This window comes from Colletotrichum tamarilloi (genome assembly GCF_030869305.1).
Source record: "Colletotrichum tamarilloi strain Tom-12 chromosome Unknown Scaffold_10.1, whole genome shotgun sequence".
In the NCBI taxonomy this organism is placed as follows: domain Eukaryota; kingdom Fungi; phylum Ascomycota; class Sordariomycetes; order Glomerellales; family Glomerellaceae; genus Colletotrichum; species Colletotrichum tamarilloi.
The window spans coordinates 537,340-554,999 of record NW_026849393.1 but is presented as its reverse complement, the minus strand read 5'-3'; the positions used below and the strand labels follow the sequence as shown (position 1 = coordinate 554,999).

Here is a 17,660-nt window from a genome sequence, read left to right as displayed (position 1 = left end):
TATCACCAGGTTTTGTCTAATATTAAGAAAGTTCATCATCATGCGTATGTGTGTTATGGGGTGTGGGGTGTTGTCGTCGTCGGTGGTAAGTCATCAGTCTAAGCCTTGCGCTTCTTGTTGGGGGTGGTCTCGGCGTCGCCCATCTCCTCATCCTCGTCCTCCTCGTCGTCGGACTCAAAGTCGGCATCGGACAGCTCGCCGGCCTCCTGAGCTTGGGCTATCATTGAGAGTAAGTCTCCGTCTCGTCCTTCTTCGGCAGCGACGGCACCGTCGCGGAGGAACTTACTAAAGTAGTGGAGCGCCTCGGGCCACAGGTCGGTGGCGATGGCGACGGCGACGTCGTCGCCGTCGGGGAAGATCTCGAGCTCGAACTCGGTCTCGTCCTCGTCGCCCTCCTCCTCCTCCTCGGCAGTCTTCTTGCCGGCCTTGCGGTCCTCGAACTCCTTGACCTCCTTGGCGAGGGCGGCGGCGCTCTCCTCGGCGGAGATGCGCTTGCCGACGTAGCCGAAGAAGGAGAAGAAGGAGACGCCGCCCATGGCGGTCTCCTCGACCTTCTTGCGGAGGGCCTCGGCCTCGGGGGTGAGCTTGCCGGGGGTGATGGGGCCCTGGTCCCAGACCTTCTTGGCGGCGGAGAGGAGGCCCTCGGTCAGGTCCTTGCCGGCCTTCCACTTGATGTCGACGGGCTCGGAGACGAGGCCGGTGTAGGTGGCGGAGTGGCGGTACCAAAAGGTCTTTTCGACGACGGCGTCCTCAAAGTAGTCGTTCTCGTTGAACTCGAAGCGGATGGTGAGGGAGCGGGGGTCGCCGCCGGAGCCGTTCTCGATCTCGGGGCGGGAGACGGAGATGGTCTTGAGGGAGGAGAGGAGCAGAGCGGCGTCGGAGGGCTGGATGTGCTCGTCGACCTCGGGGGGCGACTGCTCAAAGACGAGGGCCCAGAAGTTGGGGATCTTGGAGACGACGGCGGCGCGCTTCTCGTACAGAGGCTTGGAGAGCTCGTACTGCTTGCGGACTGGCGAGGGGTGTTAGTTGGGTGAGAAATAGAGGCAAGGTAAGGAAAAGAGATGGAGAGAAGACGATGCCTTCATCTCTTGTCCGTGGGGGATGTCAGGGCTTGTGCAAACAGAATCAAAACATACCAATCTCGTTCTCAACGAGCTCGAACTCGCGCTCGAGGTCAGCGAGCTGCTCGTAGGTGACACCAGTCTCAACCATTTCAGTCATTTTGGCGGTATTGTTTATGTGTGTGTGGAGGAGTAAGAGAATAGGTGATGAAGTGTGAGAAGCGAGTGAGTGAGTGAGGAGAGTCAAAGAAGGAGGGAAGAGAAATGTCAAGAAGGGTGCTATGAGATTTTTCAACTTTCTTTCGTGGCGGGGTAGTGATTACAAGAGGGAAAAAAAAAAGTTGGCGGGGTTGTAATTAGCCTGAGTCGCAAAGGATTTTGTTCAGAAGCAAAGCTCAGGCGGTGGAGGGGTGGGTTGGGCGGCACAAGGGGCAACGATGTCTTGGGTATTAAGTACCAAAGTGAGGTATCCAAGGCGTGAACCTGGGCTGCTTATCAAATTATTGGTACATGTACTATTACTCCTGTCTCGTATTGTTTGTTTGTTATTCTCCTATTGAATTGGTAGAAAAATCTGTTAAAAAAGGGACCTTGTGGTTCTGAATACGTGGGGGAAAGAGGAGCGAGGGGAGGGGTGAATGGGCCACAGCAGAGAGGCAACCGTAACGCCAGGAACAAACAGACAAGGGGAAAAGTAAATGAAGAAATTTTTCCAACAGGTCGCCTGCATCTCTCTCGTCACCTCGTCACCTCTCGTATGTGCTTGTGCTGTTTGGGTTTCTGTGACGCCAGCTCTCAAGGATAGAGGACGAAAACTGCAATCTTGACTGGCCATTGCACATTCGGGCGGCGGTGACTGATGTCATTGGATCGTGTCCCCACGTCCCTGTTGATCTCGAACTTTTTGGAAATCCCAGACGCACCCAATTGGCGCCAGACGGAGCATTTTCCAGCGGGCCCATTGGACACTTGCGTTTGCATGGTGAATTTTTTCTTTCTTTCGTTTGCTGTAAGTCCATCTTGACTCCTTGCGATCCAAACTCAATTGGGAATGTCTCTAGAGTACGCTATCGCCAAGAATACAACTCAAGCGTGCCTTGAACGTGCTTACCGCTAACCGAGCCACATGCTACCGTGGTGTCTCCCACTCGGCATTCTCAGATCATTGTGTTAAGCTCCCGCTCAATGCTGAAGACCGAAAAGCTAGACCCGATGGAAAGGATCCTCCTCCTTCTTCTTACCCAGAACCACCGTGCCTGGACCCCTAGCGGGGTCTCGTCCGCAATAGGACCTCTCCGAACAACGATCTTCCATGAAAGTTCACCTTCCTCATCAACAAAATTTTTGAAGAAAAAAAAAAAGATGAGAGAAGAAACAACAACAGCAACCCCCCCCCCCCCCCCCCCCCCCCCACACACCATTCCCCACCACTCCCCCTCACCCCACCTCCCTCCTTCTCGTCCCACTCTCCTTCTTCCTCGCTTCCCCCCCCCCCCCCCCCCCCACTCAAATGGCAATTTCTGAACGGGCTGCTTCTAGATCGCCATTTTTTCTTCACTCCTATCCACATTCTGTATTCGTGTCACCGCCCTACCCAGGCTAAGACGCGGCAACTGCCCGTGGGTATCCGCTAATCTGCTACCGTGACTGGGAAAACCGCTGTGAAGCCAAATGGTTAATTCATGCGTTCTCGTTTTCTCACCAGCTCTATTAGCCGCGCTATTCTATACTGCGCGCTCTTTTGCCTTCTGTTGCTTCTTCTTCTCTGTTCTCTTATGGAGTTATGACAAACAGCAACCCACTGGGGGCGGGTCGATCTCTCATTGCCCCTCGCTACCATCACATCTTGCCCCTCCTCGTCGGTTCCTCTATTCAAGCACAGTCATTGGAGAGCGAGAGAGAACCTCTCGCTCATTTGCTAACGTAGATGAGTTGTGATGAACTGTGATGGGATGGAAGCAGCGTTAAGTTCTACTCCCCATCTCCTTGGACCAGTCAAGCATTGCCATACACAAATAAGCTGCATCGCCCAAAGAAAAACTCCATCCAGCAGACGGAATGTCACCGTGAATCGAAAGCAAAAATTTGTCCATCCCTTTCCCCTAATCCTCGCTGGCATCATCCCAGCAGCTCCCCCGTTGCTAGGAGACAGACGAACAGTGACATTGGATGGTCAAGCCGACCCCCCCTCCCCCTCATCTCCCCAAAGAGAAATTCGAGATGGCCTGCCTCCACTATACCAAGGACTACTCTCGACTAGATTAACACGTGAGGACACTCTTCCCAGGGCTCTCCCCTTTCCTCAACTCGGCGTCGGGTAGACACACTTCCGAAGAAAATGTCAAGGTACTGTGGATTTCACTGAGAAGGCTTCGAAAAACGCAGCCATCATGCTCAATGTCAAATGCGGACCGCTTCTCCGCTCAGCCCCGGGACGTTCGCGGAAGAAAGTGGAACCAGCCGCCGGTCATCGGTCCCCGAAAAGGATCCACACGAGACCGGGCCGGGCGGACAGAACTCAGGTAGTATTCCGGTACCTTACCGCTCGTCAACCTGTCAGCCGCGGGAGTCCGTGCTTGAGGTACGTCCTAGGTATGCGTGGTCCGTGAATGACGGCAAGTGCCCTCTATAAGTCCATATGCCTTCGGACTCTGTCTGCCATCAGCTGATAGACATCACATCTCTACTTTAAGTTTGGTATGCATTCACTCGCAATGACAGCTTGAATCAATGTGGAAACCAGCCAAATGTATCTTTTCTCGTGCATGCCCTAGTGCCGCGTCATCATTGTCTTGATTAACCTACAGGTTGACTATTATTGCTTGCGCAGTCCAGGTTTTGATCTCTTTTGTTTTTCGTTCTCTTACGCTCTCCCTCTTGTGCGATCACGAATCCTCTGAAATGCAGTGCTATCGCTCACTTCCTTGCTTGAAACCCACGGCCTTGCCGGCTTCGGTGTTCTTGTGTCCTTATGACAGTAACAACGCTTTGATACTCCCATAAATCATCAGATCATATGACTTTTTGTCGTAGTTGTGTAGTAAGGTGGCTGAGAAGAGATCCAGAAACGGCCCAATGACCACTCGTGTCTTGCACATTGCCGGGGGTATATCCAATACAAAAATCAAACGCAATTATGACCAATTCAATATCTCCCATGGAATTCGCTCGCTCAAGCCCCATCATCCTCAAATGCTCTCCTTTTCTTGGGCAGTGGCCTACCACGTGATATGGGTAACACGGGATCGCATGTCTGGCATGCCGGTGATGATGCCACGAGTACCGACCTGGAGGTTGGCAAATCTGGCCCTCAGGTCAAAGTCCACCGCCCGAACCATGACGCGCTTCTCTTCCGGGACAGATCGCTTCGCTTTGATCAGTCCGGGAATCGCACTGTTCCTTCGATCATCCCAACGAGCATTGCCACCAGGTCCTAGCGGAATGCCCTCGCCAAAATCCACCGATCCGTGTCTTCCATTGGCGCCGGCTTGGGAGCCACGCGCGTCGGGAGACGGTGAAGATAAAGGCTCTTCCTCCTCAATCGTGGCAACCCACTGTCCAATTCGCGCTGTGAGCTCACTGTCCCACATGCCTTCCCGCCGCGCGCTGCTTCTCAAAAGCTGGATGGCCTGTCGCCGGATGACGGAATGCCTACATTTGGTGGCCACCACAAACAAGGGCGGGACGATACCCAGGTCGGCACTGAAGCTCGGCTTGATGTGGAAAGTATTGTACTCGTGACCGCCAAAGATATCCGGGGTATGATTGTGACGGTGAGTACACTGCGAAGGGTCGGGACACCTCTTGGCTGCCGCTCGTCTCTCTTCATCGCCCACCACTTCAGAAGCAAGGTCGACAATGGCCTTGAAATGGGGTTGGAAGACGTCAAACTGCGACTCGTTGTCGCTGTACGTCATAAGGAACAGAATCTGGCTCATGATCTGGAACATTTTCAGGACCGCGATGCCGGCCTTTTCTTGATGACTGACGCCGGGCGCTGTGCGCGATTCGAGGAGATACTCAAATGCTTCGGACCAAGCGTCAAGTTGTCCCTTGAAGCTCATGCCATACTGTTTCAACGATTTGGGGAGAATGCCCATCGGTCCGTTGGCGCCTGTTGATTTTTGATACGTGAACAAGGTTTCGGTAAAGCGAAGCATCTTCTCGAGAAGCTTGTCCCAAGCGATGCGAGCCTCCATCAAATTGAAGAATTGTTCCGGCATCGATGATGAGCTCATGGATGACGGTGAGCTGCCGGCGTCCGAAGGGGGAGACTGGGGGAGCTCGGGATTTTGGGGCGTAAGCCGAATCACGTATGGCTCGGGGAAGTGGAAGGCCATGTCGTACGACTTGGCTTGGATGGCCAGCCTCGTGAACATTTTGACCAGTTCTTCCTCAACAGGCTCCTCGGAGAGGGGTACAAACGATTTTCTTCGCTCGGCCCGCAGCTTCTCCAGTAAGCTGAGGCCAGTCTGAATTTGTCGTATCGCTTGGCGATGGTCCCCGACGAACGAGTCGAAGCAAGCCAACAGTACACTTGCCATCAACAGAGTCCGATGCGACTTCTGGTCACGGTGGAGCTGGACGAGTGCGTTGATGGCCTCCGAGTACTGTTTGACTGCCACTTCCCAATGTCGATATGCGCCATCCATGGGGTTCATCACGTCGGATGGTGAGCCTGGCGGGGACTCGCAGGACTGTTCTAGGGTCTTATACAGAGCCCCAAGAGCGACCACTGCGTGGCGGATGGCGGGCTCAGCATGACATTCCTGTAGGACTGTCTGCGTCCAGAAGACGGAATCGAAATAACCAGATAATTCGTTTGCGGTATGAGTGCGGAACAACTGGAAATAGAGACCTTCTTGAGGTGACAGCTGTAAGTTGCCCGCTGGGCGGTACATGGTGATGGCTGAAGGAGCGTCATTCGGGGTTTGCGGAGGAGTCAGTCGGCGCTGAATCTTCTGAACTCGTCTGGGAGGTAATTCGATGGGGGCTCGCGCGGGAGCGGCGTTGGTTGGAGCGGCGGCCAGGAGAGGCTTTGGAGCAATGGCGAGAACCTCGTGAGGTCTCGCGCTGCGGCTCGGAGGTGGATATCCGGTGCAAATCTTCTTGGAGCGTACACACTGCGAGCAGGAGGGTCGTCTTTCGTCGCACTTGATGCGCCGTTGTCTACGGTGAGCATGTTAGGCTCTTGCCCACGAACACGAGGACAGCAGGGGTGCGTCACGTACTTGCAGTTATTGCATCCTGTCTTAACTTTCGGTTTACTGGTTCTGGCCCTCTTGGGCTTTGCTTGGGAGTCTTCGGAGGCGGGGCTGGTCGATGTGACCGAGTTCGCGTCGGCGCCGTTGTAGGACGACATCGTCGCTGTGTAGAGTTGAGGTGGAATCTATGGCCGAGGCTTTGTCGCATATGCATTCATCGCCTTGGACTCTTTGTCGCGCACGAAGATGTCTGTCTGACCCTTGATCCCAACAAAAGTGTTACTGAAGACGGCGAAGTTGAGAAGCTGAACCACCACAAAAAAAAAAGTGTCTGGCCGGAATGCAGGGGATTCGGGAGCTCTTTAGGGTAGAAGGGGGGACCGGGGCGCGGAGATAGTAACTAAGGCAAGCTAAGGGTCGGCGCGATGACGGGTGGCCTGTGAACTCGGCGGTTAGACAGGGTAAGCCTAGTGTAGAATCGACCAGGACGGGGAACGGGTCCGGCGGAGGGGCGATCTGCTGAGGGACGGGGTATATCCCTCGGTTCGAGCTCTAGGCTCTCGCACTTACATGACTAAAGGAGTTGTAAAAAGGCGCCAAGAAGAAAAGAGTCCAGGTTGAAGGGGGGCAGGCTTCAGTACTTTGTAGGAGTAGGTAGGTAGAGGAGGGTGAGGTGGGAAAAGCAAAGATAAGGTGAGAATATTCAGGAGGAGAGGCACAACGGTTGTTGCTTAGACCTCTCTTTGAATGTCGATCAAAAGCAAAGAAGGGCAATGACGAGTAGTTGTGTCTTGACTGGGGTGATATAATAGTTTGCTTTCTCGGCTTGCTGATCAGATGTGCAATGACAGGGTGTTTGGGCAGCTCTCAGCAGCCTTCACAGCGGGAAGGAGTTTGGGGGCCGCGAGTCACGGGTGACGGAGGATAGAGTAATATAGGGCTGGCGGATGGCGTGTGGGCGCGGACCTGGGCATCCGTAGCTAGTGTTGTGACGCTACAAGCCACTGGATGTGAATGGAGCAACAGATCAGTAGCTTGGACCACAGGGACCAGGGGAGAGGGGGATCCGAGTAGGGGAGACCGAGATCCACGGTGGGAGGGGGGAGGGACCTGGAGGGGGCCTGGAGGGATAGGTAGACTATTTCGTAGAGGGTGAGAGGAAGAGGAAAAGCCAAGCAATGAGACAAGTCGCGATGTGGAGGCCTGTGAAGCTAGAGGTGGCTTGCAACGAACAGCAGACGCAGCCCCGGACCGGGATCTTGTTCGATGGTGGTGTGGTGTCGAGCCGTGGTGATGGGCAGAGAGGAGACGCTGACAGTCTTTTAGGTAGGCACTGGTGGAGGGATACGTTGCTGCGCTATGCTGTACTGCATGCAGGACCTCCAACGTCGATTTGGCATGCACCGGAGGGAGGGAGGGAGGGCTGACGTGGGGAGACGGTTATCAGAATCCGGGTTGCTGAGGGTGAGCCAACAGTGGGAAGTAGGCGAGAATCTGGCGATACTTGCGATATTGGAAAAGAAGATGATGGTGTAGGTAGGCTAGTGATGTCGATGTAGATGTCAGGCTTCGAGTCTGATGACGGACAGAGCCAAAAGAAGCAGGGATGAATATCGAAGGTCGGCAAGATGGTCAGAGAAATGCCCAGTGAACACTCGGTTGGAGGAGAGCGAGGATCAGGTCCAGACCAGGCCTAGGCGGGTGGGCTGGGATGAGAAGAAAGCAATTGTGCAGCAGATGCAGCAGAGAGATCAGGAAGACCCAGGTGCCGAAGAACAATCAGTTGAGACCAAAGCAAATGGAAGCGACCAAAAGCCAGACTTGGCCAAGAGCAGAAGTAGAAGAAGGGAGGATGAGGAGACGTCTGGGCTCTGGGCTCTGAGCTCTGGGGGGGCTCTTTACTGGGGGGGAAGAGGAAGGCGAGAGATGAACGAATGAGGTTGGGCTAACGGGGCTGGGAGTGGGGGATCGGAGTTGGCTAGTCCCCTAGCTCAAGCTGCGGAAGAGAAAAGAAAAGGTATCCGCAGATGGTGGGGTGGTGGAGGAGAGAGGTGAGGGTTGAGAGAGAGGGTGGAGGAGGAAGAGGAAGAAGAAGTAGTAGTAGCAGTAGTAGAAGAAGGAGGAGGAGAAAAAGAAGAAGAAGAAGAAGACGACGACGACGACGAAGAGAGGCTTGAGCCATCCACGGCCTTGAAATCGTTACTGCTTTCCATCTCAATTGTGTGTATCCGTACGAAGTATTGGACAAAGTACTCGGTCAAGTAAGTAAGGTATGCGAGCCAGAGAGACTTGGAGAGAAAGAGACAAGGGGGAGGGAGTACGAATACCAGCACGAAGCAAACATTCATTATACAAGAAACATTGAACCCCTCCAGGGCAGGCGAGACAAGGCGTCTGGTCTGGGTCGCCGCACCTGTTGCCTGTGTACGCTACCTTAGACTTGTACCGCGCGTTCTCCCAAACCAGAGTCAGTGAGGCTCGCCGTGATGAATCAGACGTTTCTGAATATCTGCTATTCGTACTTCGTTCTGAAGGTGAAAATGAAGTAGATGAGCAGAGAAGCAGAAGAGAGGGCAGGGCATTTACTCCTGGGTACTTGAGTGACAGGTAGGAAAGGTAATCTGACTGACAGCGCAGGAATTCTGTTTTACTGGATAGGAAATGCGCACAAGGAAAAGAACTCAACGTCTCACAAGCATGGCTCTTCTTGCCTGTCGTACTCCGTACACGGTATGAAATTAGGAATACCTACGTTCTCGGTGCAACACGAGAGACCTTGCCTTCCTCTGTCCACCCTTTTGGCCCGTTGTGCCATCTCCTTCGCTCTCCTTCAGATCAAAGAGATGGGAAGAAAAAGAACAACTTTTGTGTATCTGAATACGTACCGCGGTACCTGTTGGCGTCGGCGAAGTACATGCAAGACAGGGGTCGAGTACCTGGCCCGTCCATGTTAGTCCCCGGCTCGTCGAGGAACTTGCCCCAATTGGTAATTGGGTCTTTCCGCTCTCGTCCTTGTACCCTGCCTTTGTGTGCGATGGTCTGAAGAAACGTTCGAGGTACCCTGCAATGAGCGCCAGAGTCTCGATTTTGAGCCCTTTCAACGAAGCGAAACGAAAAGTGGGAGCGGAGATGGATAAGCAACGATGGTTATCTGATAAATGGATAGAAATGGGTGAGTAGTCGGCAGATATTCATGAGAGATACTCGCTCATAGAGCAAGGAGAAGCGAGGAAATAGTCAAAGTGAACAATGGTGGTTGTATCCTCAATATGCTTGGGTACGGATACGGATACACCTGTCGACGTCTGTTCATCGCACAAGAGCAAGTACTGCGTAGGTACGCAGTAACCTCCTTCTCTCCAGATCTCCATCTTCGCATCCCCACTCCTTCCCTCTTCCGACCTCTCTCGGATGTTGGACGTAACCTCCACGTCCTTCGTTTCGTTCCTTATTCCCATGTTGCCATCTCATCCCAACCTCTCCAAACACCGACGGGATTTATCATCACTACCATATCCCCCCCCCCCCCCCCCCCCCCCCCCCCCCCCCCCCCGTTGCCCTCCCCCCCCTCTCCTTTCTTTTCCTTTTCCCCTTTTCCCCCCCCCCCCCCCCCCCCCCCCACCCCCGCGGGATTTTTCACCACCCCCCTATCCCCCCCCCCCCCCCGCCGCAGCTTTAGTCTCGGCGAAGCCTTCCACCATGCTTCCATACCCCTTGGATGATGACACCAACGACTTGTTAGTTCACCTGCATTACGGATACAAAGTTGTCGTTTCTTTGTGGCTGTGCTGTTTGTTTCGGTTCTGTTGGCCCCCCTGGTGGTGGGCGGCTAAGCCCTGCAGGCGAACAGGCAGGTCATCGTCGCCAATTCGCAGATTTGCTCCCACCTACTGGGCCAGTCACCCTCCAGAATCCATAAACACATGATTGAAAAGAGAGAACAGCAAGTGGAGCAGGGAGAGGACATGGATGACAGTGGGTTCCCCGCGACAACACGTGCTCACCTGTGGATTTGTTGGACAAGGCACCCCTTTCTCCCTAGACCATTACGGCTACCTTACCTTGGTGTAGCTCGAAAGACCGCAGTTCTCGTTCCATTGCTCTACAGACTACGGAGTACTACAGTCTAGAGACTACACTAGCCGGCCCGCCCACGTCTCGATGCAGTCACCATGCTGTTCCCCTTCCCAGGTCCAGCATCGAAAGCGGTTGGTGTGTTGTCGGCGCCCGCCGCTGCCAATAGAAACGGCGGCTCCGCTAGGCAAAGGGTTACTGGGCCCTGAGGGTTGCCGTTTCGGCATCTGCGACTACACCGACGCCGGACCGGCGAGCTTACCAAGCGGGCTCTTAAAATACCCTGTATTATGGAAGCAATCTACTGGCTGAGGAGTGTATCCGGACAGAGTGGTACCAATGACATTGCGTCTCAACCAGGCCCAGGCATCCAGAGCCACTGGATAGATATGCCAAAGACTTTCTACAAAGTGCTCCAAGATTGAGGGAGTACGAACCCCCCATGTACCGCCAATTCGAGCAAACAAATACAAGTTCCAAGTTGAGAATTGCTCCGAAACAGACGCAAGACCGGGGGACCAGACTATGAGAGCCAAGTGACACAGTCTCAGAGACTCTTCACCCACGATGGATGATTGCTGCTGCTTCCATGTATCTCACATGTAAGTAATGCATGTGTCTGTATCAGGTCCGGCGACCCAACATTGGCAAAATACCTCCACGCCTGCGCCTCTTTCCTCTTTGGCCCTGCGAGTCAACAACACGCACTTACACGCCCCGGTCCCTTAGGAGGAAACAGCACCGTTGAAAGCAAGCAGATTGGCAGTACCCTGAGGATCCCGAACCACACCTTCGACAGAAAGCTCCCTCACCCTCGCAAACACCTCATCCGGGGTAGACAAATCCTCCTCTTTGCCCCTCAGGTACGCAATCAGACCCGTTACGTGCGGGACAGCCTGCGAGGTACCCGAGTACACCGTCGTGCCGTTGTCGAGTCCGAGCGAGCGCACCTCAACGCCCGGCGCAAACACCTCGACCAGGCTGCCAAAGTTGGAAAAGGACGCCCGGGTCCGGTTCCAGTCCGCGGCCGCCACCGTGAAGGCGCGCGCCGCCCGCGCGGGCGAGCGCCGGCTGGCGTCCTGGTTCAGGTTTCCGGCCGACACGACGGTCGGGACACCCAGGTCGTAGGCTGCGTTGACCGCCTCGTCGAGGGCGGAGGCTGTTGTGCTTACTGGGAACCCTGCAGCAGGAAACCGAGGGAAGGTTGCGTGTTAGTCGAAACTTCAAGGGGGGGGAGTACCCATCTATGGCCGGCGGGCGCAATATTGGCTTGCGGTTGAATTTCGGGGGTTCTTACCGAGACTCATGCTGATGACGGACTTGGCGAGGCGACCGGGGGTGTCTGTGATGTTGTTGACGGCCCAGTTGTAGCCATCGAGGACCGTTGCGACGCTGCCGGTGCCCTGTCCCCGAAAGTTAGACTTGTTAGACCTGACAGGTAGATTTGACCACCAGTCACACTGTAAGAGCGACATCCTCCGTGGTAGCAACCGGAGAAAGAGACAGAGGCGACTTACAAAACCAGCAAGGACTTTAACATCCACAACCGTGGCCTTCTTCGCGACCCCGTACGTCTGGGACCCAACCGTCCCAGTAACGTGCGTGCCGTGCCCGCCAAAGTCATCAAAATCTTCGTCAGGCTGCGAACTGTATCCCTTCACGGCGTGGCCCGCGAAGTCAGGGTGGTACACCTGCACGCCCGTGTCGACGATATACGCAAACGAGCCTTCGCCCGCAGAGTCATCGTAGGTATAAGGTTGACCGTCAGACGAGCTCGACAGTTGATTCAGTGACGATAAACTCGCCAAACCCCACGGCGCGGCATCCTGCGTGACGAGGGCGTCAATCTCCACGAGGCGATTCGGCTCGACAGAAGCCACGGCGCCCTCGACGTCGCCGCTAAGGATCTCGGCGAGCGTGGCCTCGTCAAAAGAGCCCGCGTAGGCGTTGAAGGCGCCGATGGAAAAGGTCTTGCTGATGCCGCCTGTGGGAGTGGTGTCGCGCCGGCGGCGGGTGTGCACGGAGGCGGCGCGGGAGAGGTGGGACTCGATTTGGGAACGGGCGAGGCCCGGTTTCAGGGAGATAATGTACTCGCCCGGGATAGTGCCGTCCGCGGCGACGAAGGCCGGGGCGGGAACCGGTGCGGGAGCGGCTAGGGCCCAGAGGCCTAGAGTTAGGAGGACGGCGGTTGCGCTGATGACGGGCATTGTTCACTGTCGAGCGATACTGGCAATTACATCGATATCTGCATGTTCTTCAATATTTCATCTACTACTTATACTTCAAAGTGGATGCAATCATGGCATTGATTCTACAGATTCCATCATCGTATACGCAGAAGAGCCAAGACGAGCGCCTGTGGGGTTATCTGATTTTGAGCTTCTCAAAACTGAAGGTCAAGACGGCGATGCAACATCGCCAGTACCTCGTAGATGCGCGAGCAAGGCATGAGCAGGGCATATGAGGCGGGCATTTATCCCAATGAGGTATGTTGTAGCTGGGCTCGCCATGACCCGATGCAATTGCGATGCCCGGGTGAACGTTTTCGCTCTTCTCGTGGAGGATCTGGAAGCATGGGCATCGCCGACGGTCCAGCACTCTGGAGGTGAGGTTCTACAAGTTTATCGCATCTGTAACACCCCGGATTGATACGGACCGGAATAGAAATCGCTTCTACCTGCTTTTCCCCGGAGGTGAACTCCGAGGATGAGAGAGAGAGAGAGAGAGACAAGACAATCACGGGAGCAGGAGGTAGTCTCTCTTGGCATGCAAGAGCGCGCTGCAGCTGCATGGTTCTGTCACCGTTCCTCGTATCGCCAACGGGCAGCAGCACCAGTCGAGCAGGAGCAGAAGCAGTAGCCCGAGCATTTGTCAGTTCAAGTTGCAGGAAACAAGACCGGAGAAGCATGAGACGGCATGATGACCAGACGCACGCGGCCCGTCTCGACGGCGTTGTGTCACTGCCAGGCGAGCATGGCAGGAGCAGAGGGTCTTGTCTCGCGGGAAGGGCTGTAGCCTGTAAGGTAGGCAAGCATGTAAGCCACTGCCCTTTGGTCACTGGTGATCTGTAATTTGTGGTGTCTGTACTTCAATACCTCGAGTGAGGTACATACAGGAGTACCCATGGTTGTACCTCAGCACTGACCAGATGTTCAGACCAAGGTATCGAAACGTTTTGTTGCCTTTCCCGGCGCTGTTCCCACGGATGGAAACACACACAATTCCACTAGAAACCTGACAACTTCCCCCACCTCACACTTTGCCCAATCCATTCATTTCTCGCCGAGATTCTGGACAGACACGGCTTGCATCTTGTCTGGCAAACAAAAGCCTATGTCTCGGCTTGATTCACCGCTTCGGCCATGTCAGCTGCGCCACATGCAATGTCCATCCTACCGGCCCGCTTCCGCTGTCTGAGGGGCTTGGATGCATTCGTCTACAGGTCGTTCGTTGTCAGCAGCAGAGGAGGGGGGGAAACAAGGGACCACGGGGACCATGGGGACCATCCCATTTCTAAAGGCGAGACAAACTCTCACCCACTCCTTGACCCTCCATCTCAGCCCTATGCGCCATAGACCTCGAAGCATGGCCCTGGGTGACCAGGAAAGCCTCCACTGGCCTTCCCTGGACTTACTGGCCCAAGGGCTTGATCAGGGCGGCCTCCTCTCGAGCCAGGAGCCCCCATGTATCCCACTGCATCTTGAGAATCTGCCTCAAGACTGCCTACATATCGCCTGCCTTAGCGCCGCTGCTCAGCCATCGTCCATAAAAAAGCCACCCTCTGCTTCTTGAGAGACTGCAGAAGGAAGCCACACCGACCCACGATTGACGGCACCAATGTCTTCCCACAATGACGTTCGCTGCATCTACGCACCTTCTCTGCGTCTTCTTCAGCCCTACCAACCATGATCGCTTACCGTGTAGATGCGATCACGGGCTGACTAGAAGCTGTGGCCTACTCCACGCCCGTTCCTAGGTTCTCGCTTCTGCAGGGTAGTCACCGACTTCGACGAACATCAGCCACTCAACACATTCAGGCGTCTAGAGTCTGAGACGTGAGGGTCCGTCTGATCATCTCTCTTCCCCCTGGAGGAACAACCGATTGGTGTTCCGGCTTCCTCGTCGCCTGGCGGCGCCTCTCCGGAAGATTTCGCCCTTTGCTGTGGCATGGGGCGGGATGCCGATGTGTCAACTGCGACCACGGACCCGAATCCCACGGACTAGCAACCGGTTCCGGAGATATGGTTCGACCCAAAGCCCTCGACATTGGGAACTGAGACCTCTGCGAACCGGTGGTGTTCGGGAGTGAGACTCTCCCATGGCTGCGAAGGGCAGCCAGCCAGCGGGCCTCGGTAGTGATTTGGATGTCTTTGTGTTATTTCAAATCGACTACGAATGAAAGGCGTCGTATGCCAAGGACCCAAGAGAGCGGCTGATATGACGGCACTTTGCAAGTGGAATTTACGATAGCCAGCTCGACGCAGGAACATTGCAGAATCTCCCTATGATGATTTCAGCCAGATCGATTGGGAAGCGTTTTCCGCGGCAGCCTTTGGGGGCACCATTTCTGCCCGTCACCAAGCATCAATGTCTCTCGGACATGTCCGCTGGCGATTCCCATGACCGCGGGGTAGGGGACATCTCGGTATGGGACCCCCATTCCCTTACACGTGCATCGTGGTTTTATGCACAGCGACCCGCGGCTACTTTGATGGCACATTCGGTCTGTCAGGTACCAATCTACCATCGCGAGCTCCGATGCCAGAGGGTGGTTCAAGCACCATGGCATAATGCCTCGCGAGATGCCTTGTCCGACCTGCCTTCACTGCAAATTTCGGGCACCCATTGGGCCAATCCTATCGGACAGGCCAATGCAGCTAAGCTGCATGTCAGAATGGAAGTGAGAGCTTCGCTGGTACGGATTCTATCATGGCCCCAAAAGTTCCACTCGATGGCAGGCTGTGCTTACAGCCACCAGGGTCTGCCACGCTGGTGCTTGCAAGCTTGGTTCTACTGACCACTGAGCTGGCCGTGCAAACCTCCCTCGGGCCTTTTCCTAAGCCTCGGTGCATTGGCTATGATTTCATACGACGGCACGATACCCAAGTATCTGGGTAGTCCGAAACAGTCTGACTGATAGGCGTGTCCATCGTGGAGTACCCCACGCGGTTGATCGCCTACACACACTGGCCGAAGCTGTCCAAATTCGGGCACCCGTATCTGTACATCACAAGCAGACAGTCAGAAACCTCAGGTTATCCGAACTTCGGCTTTGCCAGTATCGCCTACTCCTTGCCTCCCTCCGCCTTACGGGGCTGCCCTGAGAACAAATCAAAGATCCCTGGGAAGACTAGTTGAGGATCAGTCGCTCATGGAACCCACCCTGTCCCGGATGGCTCCAGGCCTCGGCACGCCGTTTCCGCTGCGTCATTCTTCTCGGACTCGCCCGAGATACGTCCCAGGCTTCCGGGTACGGGAGCTAAACGTTCTGATCTCCACACCGGTCACGGTGTCACTGGTGTCGCCTCCTAAGGGCCCGTGACGACCACGTTCGTCACACCGGCGCTCTCGGCCGCTGGCATCCGGCCGCCCTTGTACCGCTTCCCTCACACGACACAACATGAAAGACAAATCTTTCTTACTGTCCCAGGACCGATGGATATAAACGCCCTCACACTTGTGGCGCTCATTCATTGATCGCTAAACGAGATTTCCTTTGCTTTTTGCACGTACAAGAGGTCCGCATCACCTGTAAAATTAACATCCAGAACGAGCCCCTGGTCCGATTTGGTGGGCTACCGACGATCAGGTTCACTGACACGATTGACCCATTCTTTTCTTTTCGTAACGGAAATGATGCTGACATCTTGGTAGGCAGGAGGATAAGGTATGACAGATGGGTTAGGGACGTTGCTGTGCCACATGACCGCAGAGCCGGGGCAGGGGTGATCATCTCGTTGCCTTCTTACTACTCCTCGGGAGACACCCACCCGACTCTTCTCACGGGCATCGCTAGCAGTCGTACCTTGCTTTCATCACGATATGGGCAACTGAACCGCCACTATCGATATCACAATGCTAAGTTTATCATCCAAGGTGGCTTTTGGGGATACTCGAATTGAGGCCGGCCCAAGCCAGATCCAGCAGTTGATACCTTCTACTCCCCAACGCCACGGAGATGGTGTGGATGCACTCGAGTCGTTCCGCCGACCTGACACACCCCTGAATGGCACGCCAGCGAGCTTGGCTGCAGCCATTCTGTGCCTTGGGTTAGTTGCCCCTTTTCAAACAATGCAATGTGCGCCCCAGGGAAATGGAAAGCGGCGACTAAGAGATGGGTCATCTACCTATGATCATTGGTCCACTGATTGAGACACCAGCTGGTCGGCCACTTTCAAATCTGAACGGGAGGGACCGGTTTGGCCATTCGACTGGTCCAATGTAGGTAAGATACCTTAATCAATGGGACAAACACCATGCGATGGCGGCGGCGCGGAGCGGAAGCGCGGGGGGTGTTTCCCCTGTATCTCTACGGGTCCCCGGGAGATCTTGTAGTCTTTGCCGCTTCTATGCTTTTTCCAGTGGTAGAAGACTGCGAATTGTGTTTTGAGGAAAACACTTTTGGCGGCTTGCGGGCTTGTTTCCATCGGTCGTACTTCTTTCCGTGTGGTGTATACGGTGCAGCATGTTCTTTTATGCTAGGCTACGGGCGATGGCAAAATGCTAGCCGCGGCCTCGTCCCCCAGACTTCTCTTCCCGTCTCCCACGTCATGTTGAAATTGCTTTCATGTGCTCGTTTGGTTTTGGTAATTGTATGGCCAGCCACTTCGTCGTAGTATATACGATGACGAAGCCAGTGGGTAGAAGGAATAAGCGAAATCTTGGGTAATCACGTAACAATATTCCCTGAACCAGATGTTTTTGCCTATCGACTTACACCAATATGTAGTAGCTGACATTCTCTACAAAAGAAGACCTCTATCACCGCTGAAGACCAAACATTTGATATCGAAAGCCTATCCACGTCATCACAAAATTCACATTTCTACTCACCTGCCCACACCCTGTGTAGCGAATAAACACAGACTCGAGGGTCATGATGAACTCCCCTTCCCCCTCCTCATCATCATACAGGTGATAAATCGCCCTGAATGGCTGGTGACCTTCCATAGTCATACGAGTTCGTCCTTCTTACGGTCCCATGAATACATCATCTACGTCGATGCATTCGTTCTTTTGTGACCCCGTAACATTGGGGCATTCTATCAAGAATAGAAGAAGAAGAACTAATTACATCCTGGCCGAAAGACATAGATGGAGT

General features: G+C 54.6%; 5 protein-coding genes across 5 annotated transcripts; 1 reads left to right on the top strand and 4 right to left on the bottom strand.

Annotated features, from left to right (window-relative positions):
• Positions 1 to 98: 98 nt before the first annotated feature.
• CTAM01_04343 (uncharacterized protein) lies at positions 99 to 1,221 on the bottom strand (the record flags this gene model as incomplete). Its single annotated transcript, XM_060520373.1, has 2 exons — positions 99 to 1,009; positions 1,137 to 1,221. The coding sequence occupies 2 exons, from the start codon at positions 1,219 to 1,221 to the stop codon at positions 99 to 101; spliced, it is 996 nt and encodes a 331-aa protein (XP_060385018.1).
• Positions 1,222 to 4,279: 3,058 nt separating this feature from the next.
• On the bottom strand, positions 4,280 to 6,423 carry CTAM01_04342 (uncharacterized protein; the record flags this gene model as incomplete). The annotated part of the gene is made up of 2 exons (XM_060520372.1): positions 4,280 to 6,230; positions 6,293 to 6,423. 2 exons carry the CDS (start codon positions 6,421 to 6,423, stop codon positions 4,280 to 4,282), a joined length of 2,082 nt encoding a protein of 693 aa, XP_060385017.1.
• A 4,641-nt stretch (positions 6,424 to 11,064) lies between these two features.
• On the bottom strand, positions 11,065 to 12,546 carry CTAM01_04341 (alkaline protease; the record flags this gene model as incomplete). Its single annotated transcript, XM_060520371.1, has 3 exons — positions 11,065 to 11,519; positions 11,637 to 11,742; positions 11,857 to 12,546. 3 exons carry the CDS (start codon positions 12,544 to 12,546, stop codon positions 11,065 to 11,067), a joined length of 1,251 nt encoding a protein of 416 aa, XP_060385016.1.
• A 1,124-nt stretch (positions 12,547 to 13,670) lies between these two features.
• On the bottom strand, positions 13,671 to 14,246 carry CTAM01_04339 (uncharacterized protein; the record flags this gene model as incomplete). The annotated part of the gene is made up of 4 exons (XM_060520369.1): positions 13,671 to 13,775; positions 13,880 to 13,901; positions 13,974 to 14,062; positions 14,214 to 14,246. 4 exons carry the CDS (start codon positions 14,244 to 14,246, stop codon positions 13,671 to 13,673), a joined length of 249 nt encoding a protein of 82 aa, XP_060385014.1.
• On the top strand, positions 13,766 to 14,131 carry CTAM01_04340 (uncharacterized protein; the record flags this gene model as incomplete). Its single annotated transcript, XM_060520370.1, has 1 exon — positions 13,766 to 14,131. One exon carries the CDS (start codon positions 13,766 to 13,768, stop codon positions 14,129 to 14,131), a length of 366 nt encoding a protein of 121 aa, XP_060385015.1.
• Positions 14,247 to 17,660: the final 3,414 nt, after the last annotated feature.